At 43.4% G+C, this 24,342-nt stretch overlaps 1 protein-coding gene across 1 annotated transcript in view; it reads left to right on the top strand.

Annotated features, from left to right (window-relative positions):
- ulk4 (unc-51 like kinase 4) overlaps positions 1-24,342 on the top strand; it is a gene marked incomplete at its 5' end in the record, with an annotated part of 283,649 nt that overhangs the window by 136,320 nt on the left and 122,987 nt on the right. Inside the window, 7 exons of the mRNA XM_083662080.1 lie at positions 96-229; positions 8,055-8,176; positions 9,217-9,273; positions 9,999-10,050; positions 12,600-12,694; positions 19,751-19,802; positions 22,561-22,783. Of these exons, the coding sequence (XP_083518206.1) occupies positions 96-229; positions 8,055-8,176; positions 9,217-9,273; positions 9,999-10,050; positions 12,600-12,694; positions 19,751-19,802; positions 22,561-22,783 (735 nt within the window). The remainder of the gene's footprint in view (positions 1-95; positions 230-8,054; positions 8,177-9,216; positions 9,274-9,998; positions 10,051-12,599; positions 12,695-19,750; positions 19,803-22,560; positions 22,784-24,342) is intronic.

The raw sequence follows: 24,342 nt of genomic DNA, 5'->3' as shown, positions 1-24,342 counted from the left end.
TATATATATATATATACAGTATATATAAATATAAAACAGCCCAGTTTTTTTGCAATCATGTTGTGTAATGTAATGTTTATGTGACTCTTGTCTAGACTGGTGTGGTACCTGGAGAGAGACCTTCGCAAAGCCATGCCCCTCAGAAAGAACCCCAGCCAATCAGGATACCTGTCTCAGTGTCTGGATTTACTAGTTGTTTACCTGACCAGCACTGCACCACTAATACTGGGTATACACGCACGCATGTGCACACACACACACACACACACACACACCACACACATCCCTCTTTCTGTTTATTTTTGGCCCGTGTTTGGGAGAACACACACTTAGATTCCCGTTTGTCGGGAATGACTTTGCTCGCCTATTTACTGGCCTATTTGGCCGCTGGTCCTGCACCTCTCTGCAGTCCGGTAGGTGGCGGTAATACACCGAAGCTGAAATGCATGCTGAATGGTGTAGGCAGGAAGCTCACAGACCAATGCATGTGCTGTACATCATCACACGTGATGCTGCTCAGCCAAACAACAAGCAAATCGTTCTGCCCGTGGCTTCCCTGTGCTGCTGCGAGAGAGTGACACACTTCTTGTATTCGTTTGCTCTATTCGCTCACAGAACACAGCTGGCAACACTGCAACACTGCAATACACCGAAGCTGAAATGCATGCTGAATGGTGTAGGCCAGCGATCCTCAAAGTCCGGACTCCGGTCCAGCATCTGGACCCAGACGCCGTCCTGTCCGGACCGAGCGCTATCCACCTTATTTTTGAATGCCCCACTGCAAAAAATAATTGTGCGTACAAGGTCCGGTTTAACGTGACTTATTGTTGCAGCTTGCCATTTCCTAAATGGTATTCTACTTGATTTGAAAAGATGGCCACCTACACTCAGTATCTTGTACCCTGGCTGAATTGAACATAACTTGGTCAATAAGTATGTAACATATAAAATAAAACAACACGTAATATCTTAATTTTATGTAGAATGCAGAGGACATGTAACTGTTTAGTTAAACTTGCATTCCAGGAATATTGTGCTCTTAAAGGGGCGTTCACACCGACCTATTAAAGTTTGTTGCTGGCGTCGAGTTTACATACAAAGTCAATGCAAACGTGCGATTGAGCGTATATTCGCCTGGGAGAATAATCGCTGGGCGTCCGAGCGGCAGAGACAGAGCGACAGAGCGAAAATACGCTCGTCGCTCAAGATGAAATATTCCAACTCGAGCGAAAATACGCTGGCATCAGTCGCTCGCTGTTCAATGCTGATTGGCTGCCGTGTGAGAGCGAGTCAAGGATCACTCTGGCTTGGAACAAACCGCTGGTTTATTGTGTGGCAACAAACCGCATTGACAGGCTGACAGCTGACATGAAGTGAAGTCTGTACTACCGGTATGCAGCTCGCATTAGGAGCACGCTGATAGGCTTAGCTTGTAAACAATGACGGTGGCTCGTAGTGGACAAACAGCATGGCATTGCGTAACGTTATATCCCCCACATGTCCGTCATTTCGTGTGCCTGTTGATGAGCGATTTAAACAGAGCGACAGAGCGATTCCAAAGGGTTGACTTAAGCGACAGAGCGAAAAATAAATATCTCGGTGTGAACGCTCCTTAAGATGACGTTAGTGGCTCGAGACTGTTTCGTCCTGAAACCCACATAGGTTGCGCCAGGCGTAACCTATGTGCGATTCGAAATAACGCATCCGAGATAGAAAACGTTATGAATATAGCCACGTTATAAACAACAAACTAACGCTGGTGATCCATATGGAAACAGTGTTACTCGAAATGGTTAAAAGTTATATCAATTTGGTAATTCAGTGGCATTTTACTGCCATGTAACATAACTGACTAGCGGCTAATATTAGCCACAGCAGGCGATTACCCATGAATGCACTGCTCTTAAAGGGATATTTATCGATGATATTATTATTATATAGAGCTTATATATATATATTATATATTATTATATAGAGATTATAGAGCAGACAGGGGCAAATGAAAAATGCTTATTTTCCACATTAAACTCATAAACTAAGCATTTCAATGAAGCTATACAATAAAAATGATGTTTTATCCATCTCTCCATCTCAATCCTCTCCCTCTTCCCACTCAAATTAGCAGCACACGGGCCTATGCCAGGTTTCGACCTGGCCTTGTTTTTGTTTTGCCTCCTTTTGATTCTGTTTTATGTGTTATTGCTAAGGGCTGCAAATATCATTTCAAGATCTTCAGTACAGTTTTAGTGAGTTGGTTGTTACTTCTGCTAATTTTGCAAAAGAAAAATCTCTGCCTACGTAGTTTAGACTGTTTTATTTCTCATAGTGTGGCTGTTTGTAGCCACTTTGAGTAAAACTAGCAGCCCTCAGCTGTGAAGTATTGGCTAATTGCTGTGGGTGTGTCTGAGTCACCCTGGTCTACTTAAAGCTGTGAACTGACTTTGTCTAATCTGCTGCTCTGCTTCTCTGTCTTGTCAGAACACTTTTTTTGTAGTAGCAGTTTTAGTGAGTTGGTTGTTACTTGTGCTAACTTTGCAAATGTGTGTTCTCTGCCGAGTTTAAACAGTTTATTTTGTTTTATTTCTCATTGTTTGGCTGTTTGTAGCCACTTTGAGTGAAACTAGCAGCACCCAGCTGTGAAGTATTGGTTAATTGCTGTGGGTGTGTCTGAGGCTCTCAGGCCCCTCAAGGACAGGACTTGCCACATTCACTCTAGAGTGGCAGCTCTAGCGGCAGCCTCTGGGCACAAAGACTAGGGAGCCTATCTGTCCATCGAGGGTAGGCCAGAGAATAGGGGTTACCCATTCCTGTTGTAACTTGTAACATCAGCTCATAGGTCCCGTAGACATGGCAACTACAGGTGTAGTAACCAGTAGTTCTTTTAGTATTGCAGGAGGACTCTGAAACTGCCAGTCGGCTGGCCCATGCTCTCTCTCAATCCCTCCACTTTCTAGCCCTCACAGACACCTGGATCATACCTGAAAACACTGCTACTCTGGTCACTCCCCTCTCTCATCTCTCTATATCCTCTTTTGAGTCTTATGCAGTCCCTACCTATCAAGCTCAACATTGTGGTAATCTACCGCCCACCTGGTCAGCTTGGTAACTTCCTTGATGAGATGGACACCCTCCTCTCCGTCTTTCCTGAGGATGGCACTCCTCTCATCTTTCTGGGTGACTTCAACATCCAGCCAGTAACCTTGCAATCTCTGCCCTTCCTCAACTTCTTCTCATCCTTCAACCTCTGCCTCTCTCAATCTCCTCCAACTCACAAGGCAGGCAACATGCTTGACCTGGTCTTCACCAGATCCTGTTGTACCTCCAACCTCACTCTTACTCCTCTCCCTGATTCCAACCATCACTTTATAACCTTCTCCCTTCCCATCTCCCTCCCCACCTCTCACCCATCATCCTCTCAGTCTATCACCACCTGACGCAACCTAAAAACTCTCTCACCTAACTCCCTCTCTTCTGCTGTCCTCTCCTTGCTTCCCTCAGCCGAGCAGTTCTCTCTCCTGTCCACTGAGGAGGTTTCCACTACTCTTCTATGCTCTCTATCCTCTTCTCTTGATTATTTCTGCCAACTCACCATTAAACATGTTCGATCCTCTCCCCCTGCTCCTCTTGGTTGTCTGAGGTCGGGTTCACACCAGAAAGTCCGGGTCCTTGGTTCGGGCCAGAGAAGAGGATGATACATTGTTTCGTTTTTCAGCTGGTTCGGTTTGCGTTCACAAGGCCAAAATCCACTAGTCCTGCCCACACGAACCAAAGTCACGTGGGCAGAAATCTCGTTCTGTTATCCACATTATTTTTGTGAGGCTCCGCTGTAAAATAATTCTGGGAGCAATATCTGGACTAGAACGTGAGCAGCTGTGTGTTTACGCTTGTTGGCTTGACGCTGCCTGGATAGTACTCTGCACTGTATGAGCGAGAAGCGCCTGGCTAGCGGGGCAATCTGCACTGCAGCGCGTGCCTCCCGGTGCCTCCTCGCATCGCATTTCCTTGTTGAACTCCGACGTTAAAAGTTTGCTCGTTACAAAATAACACTAGTTTTGGGAATGTAGCCTAATAATGTTTTCTATCACATCCGCTAACCTGTTGCTCGTTGAACAAGTCGGCATTTATCAGCTGAGCTGCAACGTTTACAGACGGGTACATTAGACGGGCTGTGTTGTGTCAAGCTAGACGTAACGGGGGAAGAGGACAGCAGAAGGAAGCATCATGGTGCATCATGGCCGCCAAAAATAAGGTGGATTGGCCATACAATTTGTCGGGGCAAAAGTAAACAAACCCTGCCACTAGTCATTTGTGTCTGTTTGTGATGTCGCTGGTAACGAGACGAGATAAACTAGCTAACTGCTACAGCTAGCAAGCAGCTTCTTCTTCAGCGGGAGCTTCCAAAACAGGAAATAACCCAAAAAATCAACACAAAAAACCACGTGCTTCCTCCGACTAGTCCGGGTGGGGTTCACACCAGAAATGGGCCGCTCCAGAGTTCGCTTGAGAGCGGACCGAGACCACCTCTCACAGGCGAACCAGAGCGCGGTTTTTAGTCCGCACCAGAGTTCGAGTAGGAGCGTTCACACCGACCCTATGGACCGTACTAAAGGGGAAAGGTCCGATAGACCGGACTAAACAAGGCTGGTGTGAACCCGCCCTGAATCTCTGCGAACTCATCGAACAGAGCTTACCACCTTATCCTCTCCAAATTCACCTCTGCTGTCTCAACAGCAAATACTTCCTCCTTCATATCTGACATCCAGTCCTCTGCCTCAAATCCCAGTAAACTGTTTTCCACCTTCTCCTCCCTCCTCAACCCTCTCTCCCCTCCCCCCTCCTCCCTCTCTGCTCATGACTTTGTAACATTCTTTGCTAAGAAGGTGGATGACATCAGCTCTTCCTTCCATCCTCCACGTACTAACAATAGTACTCCTGACTCCAAAACTGCTTCTCTGGGTGAATGTACCTACTGACTGTAAAGCGCTTTGGATAAAAGCGCTATATAAATGCAGGCCATTTACCATTCTCTGCCCCCTGTCCCTGGGTTTGCTTCCTTCTCTCCTGGGGAAGTCCTTAAACTTGTCAGGTCTAACCGAGCCACCTCCTGTCCCCTGGATCCTATCCCTTCCTCTCTTCTCCAAACCATCTCCACTGACATATCTCCCTTCCTCACTACCCTGTCCTCAGTTCTTGGTCCGGCTACTCTAAAGACTGCTAGAGTCAAGCCTCTGCTTAAGAAACCCTCCCTTGACCCTACTGCTATCCAGACCTACAGACCTGTCTCTCTTCTCTCATTCCTTTCCAAAACCCTTGAACGAGCAGCATCCGATCAACTTTCTCTCTATCTCTCCCAGAATTACCTCCTGGACCCTCTGCAGTCTGGTTTCAAGGCTTCTCACTCTACTGAGACAGTCCTCCTTGACCTGTCTGCTGCTTTTCTTTTGATACAGTTAACCATCAAATCCTCTTCATTCTGTCTGACATAGGTAACTCAGGATCTGTACATTCCTGGTTTGCTTCCTATCTCTCTAACCGCTCATACCGGGTCTTTTGGAGAGGATCCTTCTCCAGATCCTGCACTCTTAGTGTCCCTCAGGGCTCAGTCCTGGGCCCCTTGCTATTCCTTCTCTATATCAGATCTCTTATCCATGTGATCTCATCTCATGGCTTTTCTTATCACTGCTATGCCGATGACACTCTACCTCTCCTTCCCCCACTCAGACACCCAAATCGAGGCACACATCTCTGCATGCCTCAAAGACATTGGCAACTGGATGTCTGCTCACCACCTCAAGCTCAATCTTGGTAAGACAGAGCTACTTTTCCTCCCAAGGAAAGACTGCCCTCTCACTGACCTCTCCATCTCCATTGAAACACTACTGTGTTTCCCTCTCAAACAGCTAAGAACCTCGGTGTGACCCTTGACAACCAGCTTTCCAGCTCAGCCTACATTGCAGTGACAGCACGCTCCTGTAGGTTCTCCCTGTACATTACAACATCCGCAAAATCCGTGCAAATCCTGGTGCAGTCACGTGTTATCTCCCGCCTCAACTACTGCAACATTCTTCTGCCCGGCCTACCTGCCTCTGACATCCGGCTGCTCCAGCTGATTCAGAATGCTGCAGCCCGTCTGGTGTTCAACCAACCTAAATTCTCTCATGTCACTCCCCTCTTCTGGGACCTTCACTCGCTTCCCATCTCGGGACGCATCAAATTCAAGACACTGGTACTGGCCTACAGGGCAGTACACCAGACAGCTCCTCCATATCTACAATCTATGGTCAGGCTCCAAACCTCTCACCGCTCCCTCCGCTCCTCCACCAGTGCAGGACGCCTCGCCGCTCCTCCACTACGTGGGCTCAGGATTCGCTCACCCCAATCGCGACTCTTCTCGTCCCTGGCACCATAATGGTAGAACGAGCTCGCCCCTTTGGTCAGGATGGCCAAATCACTGCCCATCTTTCGGCGAAGACTAAAAACACACTTTTCAGGCTCCACCTGGCTCATTTTGAACTAACATCTCTCTTTCAAAAAAAAAAAAAATCTTCTTAACTCATTGAGTGCCAGCCACTTTTGGAGAACGGACGCTCCCAGTGCCAGAGTTTCAGAGCGTTTTCAGTGATTTCTCGAGGCCCACAGAATATTGTGTGATATTACTATGTAAACACCGAACATGCACAAAGAACGATGAGACTCTCTTCTATCATCTACAAAAAAAAGTTTATTGATCCCATTTTCCGTTCTTTAGTTATGAGCCGGAGAACATAGGCTGTTTTGAGCAAAAAGACACTTTTCAAATTAGAAGCTGAGTTATTCCGCCTTTTGTGAAATGCAGCATTTCAAGCACATTCTGAGTCTGAAGATAATATTTTCTGATGTAGTGACGGGGTGTAGTTGTGTGGTGCATGCGTACCCCACCCCCCTCTCCCCCCCTCAGCTGCAAACTCCTCCCCACACGCACCCAGTCTATTTTCGGAGCCTCCATTTTTTTGCGCCGGCTCCCAGCGCGACAAGGAAATGGCAAAAACGGACTGCATGGAAAGGTTTGGCCCTTCGGCGTCGGGTGCTGCCTTTCTGGCGGTTAATCGTGTGAAGAAACTATGCAGACAGACAGACAGAGGCAGAGGAGCTCAGTTGTGTGCGCGGATTGACTGCTGTTGCCAGCCAACATCAGCTGCAGCCAAGCTGCAGTCAGAGCCATCTATATGGCTCTGGCTGCAGCATGAGCGGTTTCTCTTTGATCACGGGGGTTTTTCCTGCAGTTTTCCGGACCTTCCTCTAATCTGGAGAGCACTGTCGCCACCTAATGGGTCTGTAAAATAGGTTATACACCTCCAAAAGCTACAATATTTGTACAGGAGATCCAGGAGGCTTTGATCCACGTCCCACCGTCAAAAAACGCATTTGACGTCGATCGACGTCCGTGGCACTCTACGTCACTATTTACTTTGACGTCGATCGACGTCCGTGGCACTCAATGAGTTAATCTACTTTCTTAAGGTGCTACTCTATTCCTTCAATAGTTGTAGCTGTCATAGATTGTGTTGCAAAGTTTGCATTTCTCTACTGTTGACAAAATGTGATATTGTAAGTCACTTTGGATAAAAGTGTCTGCCAAATGATGTCATGTAATGTAATGTACTGTACTGGAATTAATTTGATTTTTTTTTATAGCTATGTTGAATAAAACCTATTATGTAATGCAATAATGTAATGCAAAATCCCTCTCCTCTCTGCTTCTGATCCTCTCCTCTCTTCTCCGCTCTGCTCCGCTCCTCTCCTCTCCTCTTTGGTTCTCTCCCCTCCACTCCTCTCCCCTCCGCTCCGCTCCTCTCCCCTCCTCTCCTCTCCCTTCCTCATTTCCTTTCCGCTCCTCTCCCCTCCTCTCCTCTCCCCTCCTCTCTGCTCCTCTCCTCTCCTCTCTGCTCCTCTCCTCTCCTCTCCCCTCCGCCCCTCTCCTCTCCCCTCCTCTCCACTCCTCTCCGCTCCGCTCCTCTCCGCTCTGCTCCTCTCCTCTCCTCTCCTCTCCGCTATGCTCCTCTTCTCTCCTCTAGAGGAGGTGTTGTGTGCTCTTGGAGGTGTGGTAGGGAGGCGACACCCATCTACAGCCCAGAGCAGACAGCTCAAGCACACTTTGCCCAGTATGTCTGTAGTGCTGGACCTTCTGTCATCACAGGTAACTCAGAACAAGAGGGGTTGTCCTTTATAGTTGTGTCATACATATTGTGGACTTATTGTCTGCCGCATAGATTTTTCCATATTTGCCATATTATTGTTGAATAAAAAAGTTAATGATTCAACATATTCATGTACATTTTTATCATAGCCATGAGACATGGGTCTATAGACCTGTTTGTATGTTTTAGTGTACAATAAGTGCCAGATGGGTGGGGTATAGGACAATACAGTGATGTGCCAGAACGTTAAGACAATCAAGGACGTGTGTATTTGAGAAGCCAACGCCTTTCTGCAATTCATTCTCTATGGTAAGGACGTGCTAAGCACGCTCCTCTTTCAAGGACCGCACCTGGCGTTTAAGCACTCTTGGCGGCTAGTGTTTTTGGGCGGAGCGCTCTGGGCGTCTCAAGCTGAAAAAACTTTAGGAGGAAAAGTGCACTGCTCGTCAGTCACTCTTCCTCCTACCTCTTCTCCTGCCAGGGGGATCTTCAAACTCTGCTGCTGCCAGAATTGCCAATGATCTGGCTTTCATGTTTACAGTGTGAGCAATCACCAACAACAAACAGACAAAACTAGCTGGCTACCGTCCGTGTGACTGTATTGTGTCCTGACCCATACTGCGTGCGACGGCCTGTGTGAACAGACGCTAAGAAAGTATTTGGGATACTTTTTGGGATTGAGAGCTTACATGACACTCTCTTAATTGATTACCGTACTTATGGTGTGAACCCCAACCATTCGGTACTGTGGTTGGTTAAAAAAAGAAGAAGAGATATTTGCTAATATAATTTGATCCAGGTCTGATAGCCATACAGACTAATACAGATGTGCAGAAGACACTGAGAGTCCAAATTCCCTCTTCTCTATCTTTAAATTCTGTGGATGTCAAGTACATATCCATGAATCATCGTTATGAGTTATGATATACATTTCATCACAGACATATCTGGCTATTTATCTGCTGTTACTGATGGCTCTGAACTAGCTATGTTCTGATCCTGTCTGTCTGTCTCACTGTCTCAGTCTTTTCTCTCACAGGTCTTCAGGTCTCAGATTGTAATGGAGGACTTCCTGGCTCAGACTGGAGTGCTGCTGGTGAGTACAGTGTTTGTACTTAGTACAGCAGATCCACAGTCACTTGGAATTGTCAGAAATGATGATTGTTCAAGTGAATGTACAATTCACAACACTGAATTGTGCTGAAGTTCTGGTCCACGGCTTACACAAAATGAAAGGCACATGGTACACGTAGAGTTTAAAGTTCTCCTTACACTATAATTTGCAGTTTCAATATCTGTTTTGTTTATTTCCTGATATCTGTTAAGTAAACTTGGAAAATGAGATTACATAGATTTGATGGTGAGTGTAAAAGAAAAAAGGCAGGCATCTTTTGAATGATGATAGGGGGCGTGGGTCTTAACAGTTTTAAGTAGGTAGTTAAAACTTAGAGCAAACAAACAGCACTTTAAAAACTAGAATGCATTTGACAAGTTAAAATACAATGTCCCAGCAAACAGCAGCATCAACACTCTCAGGGTGACACAAAAAGTAGTACTTTCCATTGTGGTCTGTAAAGCTTTTGGCAGACAGACAGAAAATACTAACTAGTATACTTACTTAACAGCACATGTTAATCAGTATACCAAAACAGAGGCAACACATGAAAACATGCTCCATCACTACTTCTTCACCAAAGGCTGCCACTTTATTTTAATTCACTATAGGACTCTGTGGTGATAGTTTCTCTCTCTCTCTCTCTCTCTCTCTCTCTCTCTCTCTCTCTCTCTCTCTCTCTCTCTCTCTCTCTCTCTCTCTCTCAGAACTATATCACCTCTATAGAGTCCAATGAGACCGATCTGTCCGGTGCTGTGGGTGAGTTGCAGTTACTATAATTTAAAATTTCTAATGGAATTTCTAATTTCCCAGCATTGTATTTTGCACTTAACTTTCATGTGATTTGCTGTTGTGTATTTACATGTTGTTTGTCTGACACTTTCATACATGTCATCATGATGCAGCAAAATGAGATTCTACATGGATAATATAAAGTCATGAAGGAAGCATACTGTACTTGAGGAACACCGTCAATAGAAGTTAGCACGAAAAGCCAAACACATTTATTTTATTACATGGAAATCACTTGGTGTGTGAATGTTACCTTACAAATCAGCTTTGGATCATGACAGAAATGATGAAAATGTGCTAGGTAAGCAGAGACATAAATACATACTAATACTGAGATTCTTAAATCTTGTTTGACTATCATTCTGCTCAGGAGAATATTGATTTAATTTGGAATTACTCTTAAAGGAGAATTTTGGTATTTTTCAACCTGGACCCTATTTTTTTATGTATAACTAAGTAATGTGAGCAGAAATATTTGAAATTGGTGCAGTATTGACCAAGATCGCTTCAGTTGGCAGCCGCTTTGCACACATGCCCGTCCTGCACAAAACAAGCTTGTTTTTGCAATGGGCACAGGCTCAGATTGTTATTGTAAAAGAGAGAGAGAACATGAACGCTTATTACCTTGCAGCAGCGTGTTCACCCTCTCTCTGTCTGCTGTCCATCACATTGGTAAGAGATATAGGGCCCTATCTTGGTACAGGCGATATCCCCTATTTACGCTTGCGCACCTGTTTGCGCGTGCGTTAAGGCAGGGAAAATTGCAGTCCGCTGTACAGCTGTTGTGCCGAGTTTTGCACCCCCACCCAGCAGCAGCTAAACGCATCCTCACCTCACGGGAGCTTATTGTAATGATTTATACCGAAACATAACTGTTTAAAAATGATATAATTGTTTGGGTAGACGTGACCTCCCTGTTTTTAAGTTAAAAGAGCCCCAAAATGTGGTGGCGATGCAATTCCTTGCGGGAAAGCATATCTCGTCACAACAACGGGCGCAAACGCAGATTAGAGGCATGCCAAATCATTTATGCACGGCACAAACGGGATTTGGGCGGTGTTAACCACAAGAATTATTCACAGGTGTGGCCTGGCAATGCCTGGGCCTTAGATCAATCAAACCAGATTCCCGTCCCTGTAATACAGTTTGCGTGAGGCATGCTGTAATTCTCCCCATGCGTAATTTGGATAGGTGTAGGCCTATTGACTGTATATATTATCCCTATCTCATAACGACACCATCACATCATATACCTGCTAAAAACATCTGAGTTTTGATGCAATTCGGGTTATTTTGTTGACTGGGGTGGGACAATAGAAACATGTTTGCAGCGGGTAAACGGCGGAGACAAAAGAAAAGATTTACAGTGGACTCAATTAAAACTCGTGAAACACTGAGCTGCCGCCGAGGAGATAGATGAGAGAGATGGCGAGAGCTTGTGACAGATCGGCTGTGATGCCAACGACCCTCCGGGTTATAGCAGGTGAAGGTGAATAGCCTATTGCAAGTAGGCTACAATGTACACGTTTTCACAATTCATTTACCATAACCCCTCCTTGCGATGTGATAAAAGTTTCTCAGTGAATTTAGTTGATTGCCTCGCCAAATAATCTGCTGGTTACTCAATTTTAGCAGCAGAATTTGATGTCCTGGCGTGGAACGTCCGTGCGTAATGACGTTTCTGCGCTTATGGTGCGCGATCAAGCGCAGCGAGTGTTTTTGCGCCTAAGAGGTGGTTTTCAAAGCTCTTAGCGCAAAGTAATTCCAAATTGGCATTTGGCACGCCTATGCCCAGTACAATTATAACAGGCATGCGCTTGTGCCCGCTCCCAATTTGCATTGCGCATTGCGTTAAACGAGCGCTAAATTACCGCTTTAGATAGATAGGGCCTATAAGCTTCCGTTGCTCCTCTCTGTCTCATGCTCTTCAGTTTGTATCCGTATAACATTAGTCCGGCTAAAATAAATACGGGCAGCCATCGAATTCAAATGCCTCGTCCATATTCTGGAAATCAGATAAATATTCAGCCATAACTTAGAAAATCTTTCAGCTACGCTATCTGTTACTCCAAAACAAGAAACATGGCAGCTCCCGGCTTGCCCCACCACAGCTGACTTCTGGCAAATGACGCAACTCTCGCAAGACTTGGATCAAGCAGAACGTAAATTATATCTCTCTATAATAATGTCATGATGGAATAATCTGATCCTGTCACTGGTAAAAGCAAGCTTGTTTAGTGCAGGAGGGGCATGCGTGCAAAACGGCTGCCAACTGAAGCGATCTTGGTCAATACTGCACCAATTTCAAAAATGTCTGCTCACATTAGTTAGTTACGGTATACATACAAATGTATGAAAATAGGGTCCAGGTGGAAAAATACAACATTTTCCTTTAAATGAACATGTGGGGTTGATTTGAGTAGACACGGGTGTTATTTTACTCCCAGTGACTCTCCATTACACTCAGTGGGAGTTGAAAGGCTAATTCAGTTGAATGTCATTTGATTCCCAATTAGGTGCAGCAGTATGCGAGGAGCTGATTAGGACAACTCTCTCCATTGTAGAAGTCCTGAGCCAGCACCCTGCTCTGCTCACGACACATCATAGTACTGTGAGTATGACTGACCGTCTGTCTGTCTGTCTGACTGACTGACTGACTCAGTGACTGAGTGACTGCTTGCCTGTTTGACTGACTGACTGACTGATTGCCTGTGTCTGTATGTCTAACTAACTGACTGACTGACTGACTGACTGACTCACTGATTGCCTGTGTCTGTATGTCTAACTGACTGACTGACTGACTGACTGCCTGTGTCTGTATGTCTAACTGACTGACTGACTGACTGCTAGCCTGTGTCTGTATGTCTAACTGACTGACTGACTGACTGCTTGCCTGTGTCTGTATAGAGAGCCAAAGTGAAACGTCACTTCCTGCTTTCTCCCTGTACCAGCGCTGCGAAAAATATGAATGGCGGTGAACGGAGAATAAGCTTACTTTTTTGATCCCGTTTGAATTGTGCCACGGGGTGCTAAATTTGTCAGCACCCCGTCAGCACAACGCTAATTTTGTCAATTTAAAACATAACTTTGCATGTCAAGAAAGTCGCAGTTTGTCGCCAAACTGTTGCACTAGAAGTTATAAATCAGAAAGACTACATACACTGTCGCCTAAGTGACGTCACTTTCTCTACCGGCAAAGCTGAAGACCGGCGACATGCCACGAGCGTCCACGAGCTATTTAGTTTTTATACGAAACTAACCCCTACGTTTCAGTTTGACGACAAACTGTAAATGGTAAATGGTAAATGGTCTGCATTTATATAGCGCTTTTATCCAAAGCGCTTTACAATGAGTAGATAGTCTACATTCACCCATTCATACACCAATGGTGGCAGGCTGCCACGCAGGGTGCCTACACACCATCGGGAGCAATTTGGGGTTAAGTGTCTTGCCCAAGGACACAACGACAGCAGCTGGGAGGGAGCGGGGATCGAACCGCCAACCCTTGCGTCATTGGCCGACCCGCTCTACCTCCTGAGCTAAAGCCGTCCCGTCCCCAAACTGTGACTTTCTTGACATGCAAAGTTATGTTTGAAATTGACAAAATTTGCGTTGGCACCCCGTGGCACAATTCAAACGGGATCAAAAAAGTAACCTTATTCTCCGTCCACCGCCATTCATATTTTTCGCAGCGCTGGTACAGGGAGAAAGCAGGAAGTGACGTTTCACTTTGGCTCTCTATGTCTAACTGACTGACTGACTGACTGACTGACTGATTGCCTGTGTCTTTATGTCTAACTGACTGCCTGATTGCCTGTGTCTGTATGTCTAACTGACTGACTGACTGATTGCCTGTGTGTGTATGTCTAACTGACGGAGCACTGACTGACTGACTGTCTGTCTGACCGACTGACTGTCTGTCTGACTGCTTGCCTGTGTCTGTATATCTAACTGACAGAGCGCTGACTGACTGCTTGACTGACTGACTGACTGACTGACTGCCTATCTCAGTGACAGAGCGGCTGTCTGCTGAGTGTCGTGAAGAAAAATAGGGGCTTATGGTATCTTGTGATACTCAACCAAAGTCAATACATGACCTCTGAAGGCATTTTGGAGACACCTTGCTTGGTATTCTATTATGCTTCTGTGAGAGTCAAATCTCTTATTCTCTTATTTGGATGGGGGAGAGGGCAGACACACGTGACAGAGGGAATATTTCTGTTGTGATCAGATGGATGATCAGATGTTAATCTTATTAAAATGATTGATTAAGAGTGAGAGATTATTGAAGAGTATTAAAGTCTGAGACCATGGGCCTCCTCTCAGAAATAGCATGGAAAAAGCACCATGAAAAAGGTACTTCAAACTATTAATTTAACTAGTTCATTAGTTGATGCTTATTAAGCATTAAATAACCCTTAATTAATGCAACCTCGCAATATTGGGCCCACGAATATGTTGCTCAATATGCACGGCGCCGCATGCCACTACAAATACTTTCATAATGGAGACCCCTTGTGTAAACGTTGTCATATTAGTGTCAGTTTCAGTTCAATAAAGCAATATTTTTCTTCAAAGCAAAATACTTGTTTGTTTTTTCGATGGGCCATAGTATGTTTAATTAAAAGGGGGTACCGTACCGTATCATACTGTGAAATTTCATATTGTTATATCCCTAGCTGTGATCACATTAGATCTGGTTTTTCACCTTCACTTCCACAAGTAAAGGTTATAAAGTTGCCGATACAATATGAGGAACGTCTCCAGTGTTTGCGTCCATCTCACAAAGTGACACATGCACCTGGTTTTTACATTCAACCTGTGTCTTCCAGTCCACTAGGCCTGGTCAACTAGCGGACTATTAGTCCACACACTAATCAACTATTGAACCAACAACACCTCATCAGATCTCTGTAGGTATTTGTGTGAACATGTGCCTGCGATGGGGCGACGAGATTGCATTTAATGACTATTGACATACGAGAGTGGAGGAGAGAGAGGCAGGAAGCGGAGAGAGGAGGGACGGGATGGGAGAAGAGACAAGGAAGTAGAGGAGGAATAGAGCAGAGGAGAAAAGAGGAGGCTTGTCTCTATTGAAAGTCAATAACACAGGAAGACACTTTAATTACCCTCAGCCAACTCAGATTAACTTTTATTGCCCGCTGGACAAGGACACATGCACGGGCGTGCACACACACACACACACACACACACACACGCACACACACACGCACACACACACACACACACACACACACACACACACACACACACACACACACACACACACACACACACACACCTAACCCTGACTTAGGTTTACTGTGGATAAATGTTCAATTCTCTAAGAGAGAAAAGTTTCCAGTAAGTTGTTTCTTGTGAGAAAATTGTATTTTGTGTCAGCCAGTGGCATGGATACACAGTTTGGACAGTGATATGTAGTGTAGTGATAATGATCCTGCTTCATTCCTTATTGTGTACAGGAAAAAAATGCTACATTTGTCCTTTAGCCATCCTGAAAACCTTCACCTATTAGCATCCTTAGCATTGCCTATTCAAACAGCTAGTGATATTATTATTATATTATATATATCATATATATATATATATTATATGATAATATTATTTGAAGAGCCGAGTCAAGTTGAAGAGTTTTCAGATAACTGAAATATGTCTCACTGAATTGGAATGGGGACACCTTTTAGGCTATCCACCCACCTCCTTGACTGCACAATTACCATCAATGTACACATGGTTTTTAGTGTGCTTTCCAGTAACAGAAATGTAGACCATCAGCTGTTGCCTGTGTTTGTTTGTTTGTTTGTTTGTTTGTTTGTTTGTTTGTTCCCCCCAAATAAGGGAGTTTGAAGTAAAAGAAGCATTATGCAGCATTGTAACTATTTGCACCTATATGTCAAATACGCTGAATTTAAAATGTTTAAAGGCCGGCTTTACCGTGGGGAATATGAATATATATTAAATCTTAAAAAATCTTAAATTTCGAATCCGTTGAAATTTTTGAAATTGCTTGTTCACAGCCAGAGATTAAAAAAAAAAAAAAAAAAAAAAAAAAAATGCCTCCAAATTGCAAGGCGGACTTGGCCCAGATGATGCGAAACGCGTCACCTGGCCCAATTTTTTTTTTTTTTTTTTTTTTTTTTTTCTCTGGCTGTGAACAAGCAATTTTTAATATATATTAATATTCCCCACGGTAAAGCCGGCCTTTAAGCACGGCTAAAGTATGCACAGGACATGTGCACCTATGTGCAGTGAATATGCCACTGTCTCTGACTTGTCTTATCACTATACTGCCTTATTGCTTGTTGTGTCTCTTGTTGTTTTTGCACTCATATGCCTACATTTGTACTATGTTGTAAACGGAGTCCACAGCACAAGAATTTCACACGTGATACTTGTACCATGGAGTGACAATAAAAATCTTGAATCTTGAATCTTCCTCGACCTGGAAGAGCACAGATGAAATTAATGTTTGTGTATTAGCTGCAAAGAAATGCTGTCAAACAGTGCGTATTTGCATTTTCTAATGAAAAAAAAAGAGGCATCTGTGGATACCTGAGGCATTCCAGGCATAAATGCGGTGAACAAAATTCATATTTGCATGCACTCTGGGTCCACTCTGAGCAACTAGTTAGTGTAAGGTGTGAAGGGGTCCTGTGGCTTATTGGCATAATGCAGAGATTTTGATGGCTATTTTGCATTGCTTTGTACTCATTTAAAACTAGAGGGACAGAAATGGGAGCAATTGGGACCAGAAAGGAGAGGACATGTCACTCCAAGTTCAAAGTTCAGAGAAATTACACCAAGCTCTGCCTCTCTCTCCCTCTCTCCCTCCAGTCTTTTGATGGTTACATGATCATGATACACAGAAGGATCTTCAGTCGACAACATCCTTTGTAGTCTGCTTTCTCTGGCTTCCTATTCTAATGACCTCTCTTTCTCTCTCTCTCTCTCTCACACACACACACACACACACACACACACACACACACACACACACACACACACACAGTATTAGTGCTGTTTCTATGGTAATATTAGTAATCATGCAAATTCATGCAATACAAATTCTTTATAAAAAGCTACCTAAATAAGGGCTTTGACACTGGCGGAAGTGTGCGCGTGCGTGCGTGCGTGCGTGCGTGCGTGTGTGTGTGTGTGTGAGAGTGAGAGAGAGAGAGAGAGAGTGAGTGAGTGAGATCAAAGGACTATTCTATCAGTGTATTTCCATAGTAATTTGATCCTCTGATAGTGGACTGTGTGGTTGATGCCCACTGCATTTATTGCTCAGAACCAATAATAAAAAAAAAAATTGTCTGCAGATTCAAGACAGACATATATTCAATTGTTATGTTCAGTTTATTAAAAAACTATATTGACCTCTTTTTTTTAATCTTCCGATTAAAAATATCTTAAGTGGGGTTTCTTTTCAGAGCTAAGTCCCAGTTGCCTTATGTTTTTATTTTCCAATTTGCTGTGGCCTACAGAAACCCCAGTGTCTCTGTCTCTGATGCACTGGAAATGTTTCATGAGGAGACCTGGGACCTAGATGAACCATTTACAATATGTTATATGTCAAAAACATGTGTCTGTTAATGGGAAAATAAGAAAATTACTGAAAAGTTAACTTTGAGAGATATGAGGGTTCAGCACATTCACCATAGTGTATCTCTTATAGACACGGGGAAACCGAGAGACTCTTACAGTAGGTGGCTTTCAACCATACGTTGTTTGCTGCAGACTCTCACAACTTGTTGTTCAGATCATCACTCAGGTGCGGACCAAAAACTTGCAAACGGTTTGCCAAAAAAAAAAAAAGTCTCTGTCCTATTCCATAAAATGAACCGGACCATTACTCTGGTTACCCATAAGCAACCAATCAAATTCTTGCATTGCTTCACTGTATGTCCTACTCATTGCTACAGCACCATTGGTACTACAGCAAGCAGTCAACTTCCTACAGTATACGTGTCATAGTCACGGCCGTATCTACCATTGAGGACACCGAGGTCATGACCTCGGTATTTTTTTTTTGTTATTTTTATATATATATATATATATTTTTTTTTTTAAATAGCCCCGGCCCCCAGATCTATTCATCTGTCACTCATGTTTTAAAGCCCTCATAAATAACATGATATATGACATAGTTGATCAGAAATGCAACAATTTTCTTCCTCTCTGTGTGCTAGTAACCTATATAGAAGGAAGAGACATCACTCTCATCACAGCGTTCAAATTTTGCATTGGGGCTAGACTTTGGGGACAGTTCTATTGAAGTGAATGGGGCAGGCATGGAAGTCTCACTATAAACCATCATACAGTATCTGTGTTGTTTCACCTTTGATTGAAAAATGCTTAATTGCTTACACAGATTGCAAAATTTTAACGCTGCGATGTGAGTGATGTATTTTCCTTCTTTATAGGTTCCTTGTCTGTCAATCAAGGCTGATGCTGAAATTTAACAATTCATGAATTTGCTATGGGGACTGCCTGGAACCCTCAAGGACAACAACAACAACAACAACACATTTATAGTGTAATAGTAAAGTGTAATAATATTGCATACTGTATATAGTATTATAACACATTTTGCTTATGTTTATGTAGTCTTAAAAGTATATACCGTAAATTCCGGACTATAAGCCGCACCGGTGTATAAGCCGCACCTGCAAAGTTGACTGTTTTTTACATATATAAGCCGCACCGGACTATAAGCCGCGGGTGTTTTAATGGTATTTTTTTTTTTTTTTAATTGTGTTTTAATGTTTAATTACCATATGTAAGGGTTCATGCACAGAGGGGATTGTCGGGAAAGAGATGGCTGTTTGAGGAAGCTCCCATTTATTAACATTTCAACAAAACAACATAACACAACACCACCTGTGTTTCTTTTTTACAGTGCACACAGTGTCATACAGTGTGGTGAAAAGAGGGCAAGAGAGGAAATTAAAACAGAAGTGGATTTATAGTTAGAAAGAGTGCTAAAGAAGAGAGAATTCAGTTTTTTTTTTTTTTTTTTTTTTTTGAAAAAATCCATAGATAAGCCGCACCGTTATATAAGCCGCAGGGGCCAAAAAAGGCCAAAAAACGGGAAAAAAGCCGCGGCTTATAGTCCGGAATTTACGGTAATTTTATTTAAATTACTTTGGCAGGAGAAACAAGTAAGGAGTCACAGAGAAAGGGCCAGGCAGTGAATACAGATGGTGAGAAAGAACAAAGAGAAGATGACGGAGAGAGAAATGAACAGACAGAATTTGAAGGCAGAGAGACAAGATATGAGAAAGAGGGAGCAGGTTATGGAAAGCAGAGAGACACAGAAAAGGACGCTGAGAGAAAGAGCAGAGGAGACGACACACATGGAAAAGAGAGACCAGACAAGCATAGCCACAGCACAGTAAAGATGATATTAATCTAATGTGAATGTAATGTGATGTGTGTCATTATTTATAGATCTAGCCTCTTAATTTTGCTCTCAAAGTGCACCAGATTGAAGCATTTTACTTTAAAATGCACAAATATTTCGTCCCGGGGGCACAGCCCCCCCCGGACACCCCGCGCTGCCCCGCTAAAGGCCCTGGTCATAGTTATAGATGAATAAAGTGTGGTGCGTGTACTTAAACCTTGTGTGTTTGTGTGTCTCTTGAAGGTTGTGGATGTCGTCCTCCCTCCTCTGATGACACTGGCTTTCAGCAGAAATGGTAAGAGAAAAGGGAGGGATTTGTTTAGAGAGAAGAGAGAGACTGAGGGAGAGAAATGGAGATAGGAGGGCAAGAGAGAGGGGAGATAGCAAGTGAGACAAGAGAGTGGCCTTGAATGTTTGAGCCAGGAAGGATCTGCACCAGTATTCAGTGAAAAGCCTAATTGCAATTATCCATTGCAGTGTTTTGGTTTTGGACACTCAGTGAGTCATTAGGGCTTGGATTCTATGGGTCCCTGCATGACAGTTTCTATGACTTGTATTCTATGACAGAGTAAGAGTATGATGAGTCATTATGGCTTGTATACTATGGCAGAGTAAGAGTATGATGAGTCATTAGGGCTTGTATACTATGACAGAGTAAGAGTATGATGAGTCATTATGGCTTGTATACTATGGCAGAGTAAGAGTATGATGAGTCATTAGGGCTTGTATTCTATGACAGAGTAAGAGTATGATGAGTCATTAGGGCTTGTATACTATGACAGAGTAAGAGTATGATGAGTCATTAGGGCTTGTATACTATGACAGAGTAAGAGTATGATGAGTCATTAGGGCTTGTATACTATGACAGAGTAAGAGTATGATGAGTCATTAGGGCTTGTATTCTATGACACAGTAAGAGTATGATGAGTCATTAGGGCTTGTATACTATGACACAGTAAGAGTATGATGAGTCATTAGGGCTTGTATTCTATGACAGAGTAAGAGTATGATGAGTCATTAGGGCTTGTATACTATGACACAGTAAGAGTATGATGAGTCATTAGGGCTTGTATACTATGACAGAGTAAGAGTATGATGAGTCATTAGGGCTTGTATTCTATGACACAGTAAGAGTATGATGAGTCATTAGGGATTGTATACTATGACACAGTAAGAGTATGATGAGTCATTAGGGCTTGTATTCTATGACAGAGTAAGAGTATAATGAGTCATTAGGGATTGTATACTATGACAGAGTAAGAGTATGATGAGTCATTAGGGCTTGTATACTATGACACAGTAAGAGTATGATGAGTCATTAGGGCTTGTATTCTATGACAGAGTAAGAGTATAATGAGTCATTAGGGCTTGTATTCTATGACAGAGTAAGAGTATGATGAGTCATTAGGGCTTGTATTCTATAACAGAGTAAGAGTATGATGAGTCATTAGGGCTTGTATTCTATGACAGAGTAAGAGTATGATGAGTCATTAGGGCTTGTATACTATGACAGAGTAAGAGTATGATGAGTCATTAGGGCTTGTATACTATGACAGAGTAAAAGTATGATGAGTCATTAGGGCTTGTACTGTATTCTATGACAGAGTAAGAGTATGATGAGTCATTATGGCTTTTATACTATGACACAGTAAGAGTAGGATGAGTCATTAGGGCTTGTATACTATGACAGAGTAAAAGTATGATGAGTCATTAGGGCTTGTATACTATGACAGAGTAAAAGTATGATGAGTCATTAGGGCTTGTATTCTATGACACAGTAAGAGTATGATGAGTCATTAGGGCTTGTATTCTATGACACAGTAAGAGTAGGATGAGTCATTAGGGCTTGTATTCTATGACAGAGTAAGAGTATGTTGAGTCAGCTTGTATTCTATGGGTCCCTGCATGACAGAGTAACAGTATGATTTGTTGAGCTTTGGTCCCAGGCAGGGTAAGACAGACGGTGTCCTTGTACTGTGTGAGCCGTTATTACTGTGTGTCTGCACCATGTTCACAAGATAACGTCCTTATACATATTATTATTATTATTTTCCTTTCTGATTTCCCCCACATTTTCTCACCAATTGTACTTGGCCAATTCTCCCCTGGTGCCCTGGTCGCTGCTCCACCCTCTGCTGATCTGGGGAGAGCCATAGACTAGCACCATGCTTTCTCTTTGTCTCACCATTTAAAAATATGTCGATGTTAAAGTTTCAAGGTATTTCTTTTGGGGGATTATCCTATACGTCACTGACGCCCCCCCTCTCTCATCTCAAGAGGAGCGTCGAGGTCATGAAGTATTCGCTCTAAAAGGAAAACAAGACATACAAACAGAAATATTTTGTTAACTATCCCTTCTCAATAGAAGACAAACAGTTAAAGTCAATAAAATGCATGGAGAGAACTGGGCAAAATCTGCCATTGAATATCTCGTTCTCTCAGTCTGGAGCTCCTGTGGTGTCTCAGGACAATGGTAGACCGCCTCCATTTTATATTGCGGCATTGGATGTCTCAGATTAGATCAGACTCTCAGTATTTAATTGTAAGAATGTGGTCATATGTTTTTATTGGATTATCAGTTTTCCATTCAATTAACTAACCACTGAAATTGCTTCTGCACATTATATTCCCCCTGCAAAAATAAATAAATAAACAAATGAAATGCAATTATGAAGATGAACCTCTAGACCTGTAAGGGGAGTGTTGTATTTTGATTTTTGTGATCATGTTTACTTTATTACGTATCAAGTTCCTGAGACTGAGCTGAAGGTTCTCCTGCTTATGAAACCAGACTCTGTTTAACTGTAAATCCATTCTACCTGTCAGCCAATATCTGTAGCCTCCAGGCTACTGCTGACCACACACTCTCTCATACACATGCGCACACACCCACACAAAAACGCACACATGCACACACACACACACACACACACACACACTCACACTCACACTCACACTCTCTCTCTCTCATACTCACACACGCAGTATTCATATAATATTCAGACATTCTATCTGTGTGTGTGTGTGTGTGTGTGTGTGTGTGTGTGTTTCAGTGGAGTGGTGTATGTGTGTGTTGAGGGTCCTGTCAGAACTCAGTCTTCTCCTGCTGGTCCAGGAGGGCCATGGACCCGATGAGGAGTTGGGGGAGGAGGGGGAGAAGTCAGAGGGAGAGAAAGAGAGGAGAGAGGGAGGAGGAAGGAGAGCTGAAGGAAAAGATGAGATAAGCTCCTTCAATTATCAGCTCTCATCTCTTATCACCAAATCTCTGCTTCCAAGGTGAGTCTGACTTTCTGCATGTCAGCCTGTTTGAATAATGCTCTGACTCTCTCCTCTCTTCTTCTTCTTATAGAATCATTCCCTGATTAGTTATGATGATAATTTGGTATAATTACCATAAACAAAAGAGAGCATGGTCAAAACCGAGGGGGTAGTTTCATTTGGTCGCATTGAGGCCAATGCGGAAGTACCAATAACTGCAGTTCCTTGAATGGCCACTTGAGACTGGCTCCAAAGAGAGTCATTCCCCATGGTAAAATGCTCCCGGACCAATAGCAGGCGGCTCTGTGGGAAACCCCTGGTCTCACGCCTCACGCGTGAGCTGCACAAGAACCAAGATGGCAGCGGCCAAAATGCCAAAGGCTTCAAAAAGTGATTAACGTTTGTGAAGATTATCCTGCTGAACCCAAATTACCACTCCCATAAACTTTTGTTGACCACAGACCTTATTTTATGCATTGTAAGTGAAATGCCCATTCTAAAACCCATTGACTTTTCCCCGTAAGACCTGACATGCTACTTCTGGACTCAGTCACAGTTAGAGAATGTAGAAGAATGACTGTTTTGATCTGATCTGTCATCTCTCTACCTCCAATACAGACAGTCATGGAGTTCTGATCGTAGTTTCTCTGTCATCTCTCTACCTACAATACAGACTAGAGATGCGCGGATGAGCTTTTATGCCATCCTAATCCGCGTGTATGCATGAACCAACCGCCCGCCATAAATCCGACAAATTATTTCATACTATTTATAGATCCGCGCCCGCCGTGCACCCGACATTTCACAGCGCTATAAAAGCTAGGAGCGAACTTACGGTTTCTGCTGCCGTCGGTGCAATCGCTGCAGTCCAAGACTCCAAATAAACTTCCTGTATGCTGTATTATGTCCAGTCCACCACTTGCCCTCATGTAGATTACTCGGCTAACGCTATAGCTTTAAGTTTAGTTTACTGGATTGCCTCATTGATTGTATGGGAAAATACGAACGCGTCTTCTCTCCAAACACGTCTTCAGCGGAGACTCCTCTTTGAGGGTGACATCATTGACCATAATATGGACCAAAAGTTGAGCCTAGCGACCTAGCACATGGCTATTGTTTTGTTTCCCACTGCCGTGGGTCCTTTGGGGATCCTACAATTAATAGGCGACTAAGAATGTACCTGACTAAAAATGTAGCTTAAAATACATTCATAGACTAGAGAACGTAATTAATATTATTTTTCCTCAATAATGATACATTGTTTCAACCGCCCGCAGCCCATCCGCTATTAATCACAATGTTTATCTTTATGATCTGGCCCGTCCACGGGGCGGGATATCCGCGGTCAGCGCGGTTATAACTGCGGCCCGCGCATCACTAATACAGACAGTCATGGAGTTCTGGATAAGTTCATCAAAAGGGGTCTGGGGCCCTAATGTGGACTAAATTAGGGGTCCATTATGAAAAAGTTTGAGATTGAGAATCACTGCCCTAAAGCAATCCAGCAGATTTCCACACAAAATCCAAGCCAGTGCAGTGGTACACAATTTACAATTCAATGTAGAGGCTGTGAGTCT

The sequence above is a fragment of the Poromitra crassiceps genome (genome assembly GCF_964638095.1).
Source record: "Poromitra crassiceps genome assembly, chromosome: 1".
NCBI lineage: Eukaryota > Metazoa > Chordata > Actinopteri > Beryciformes > Melamphaidae > Poromitra > Poromitra crassiceps.
The sequence above is the reverse complement of the archived record's forward strand: the minus strand, read 5'-3'. Positions and strand labels throughout refer to the sequence as shown.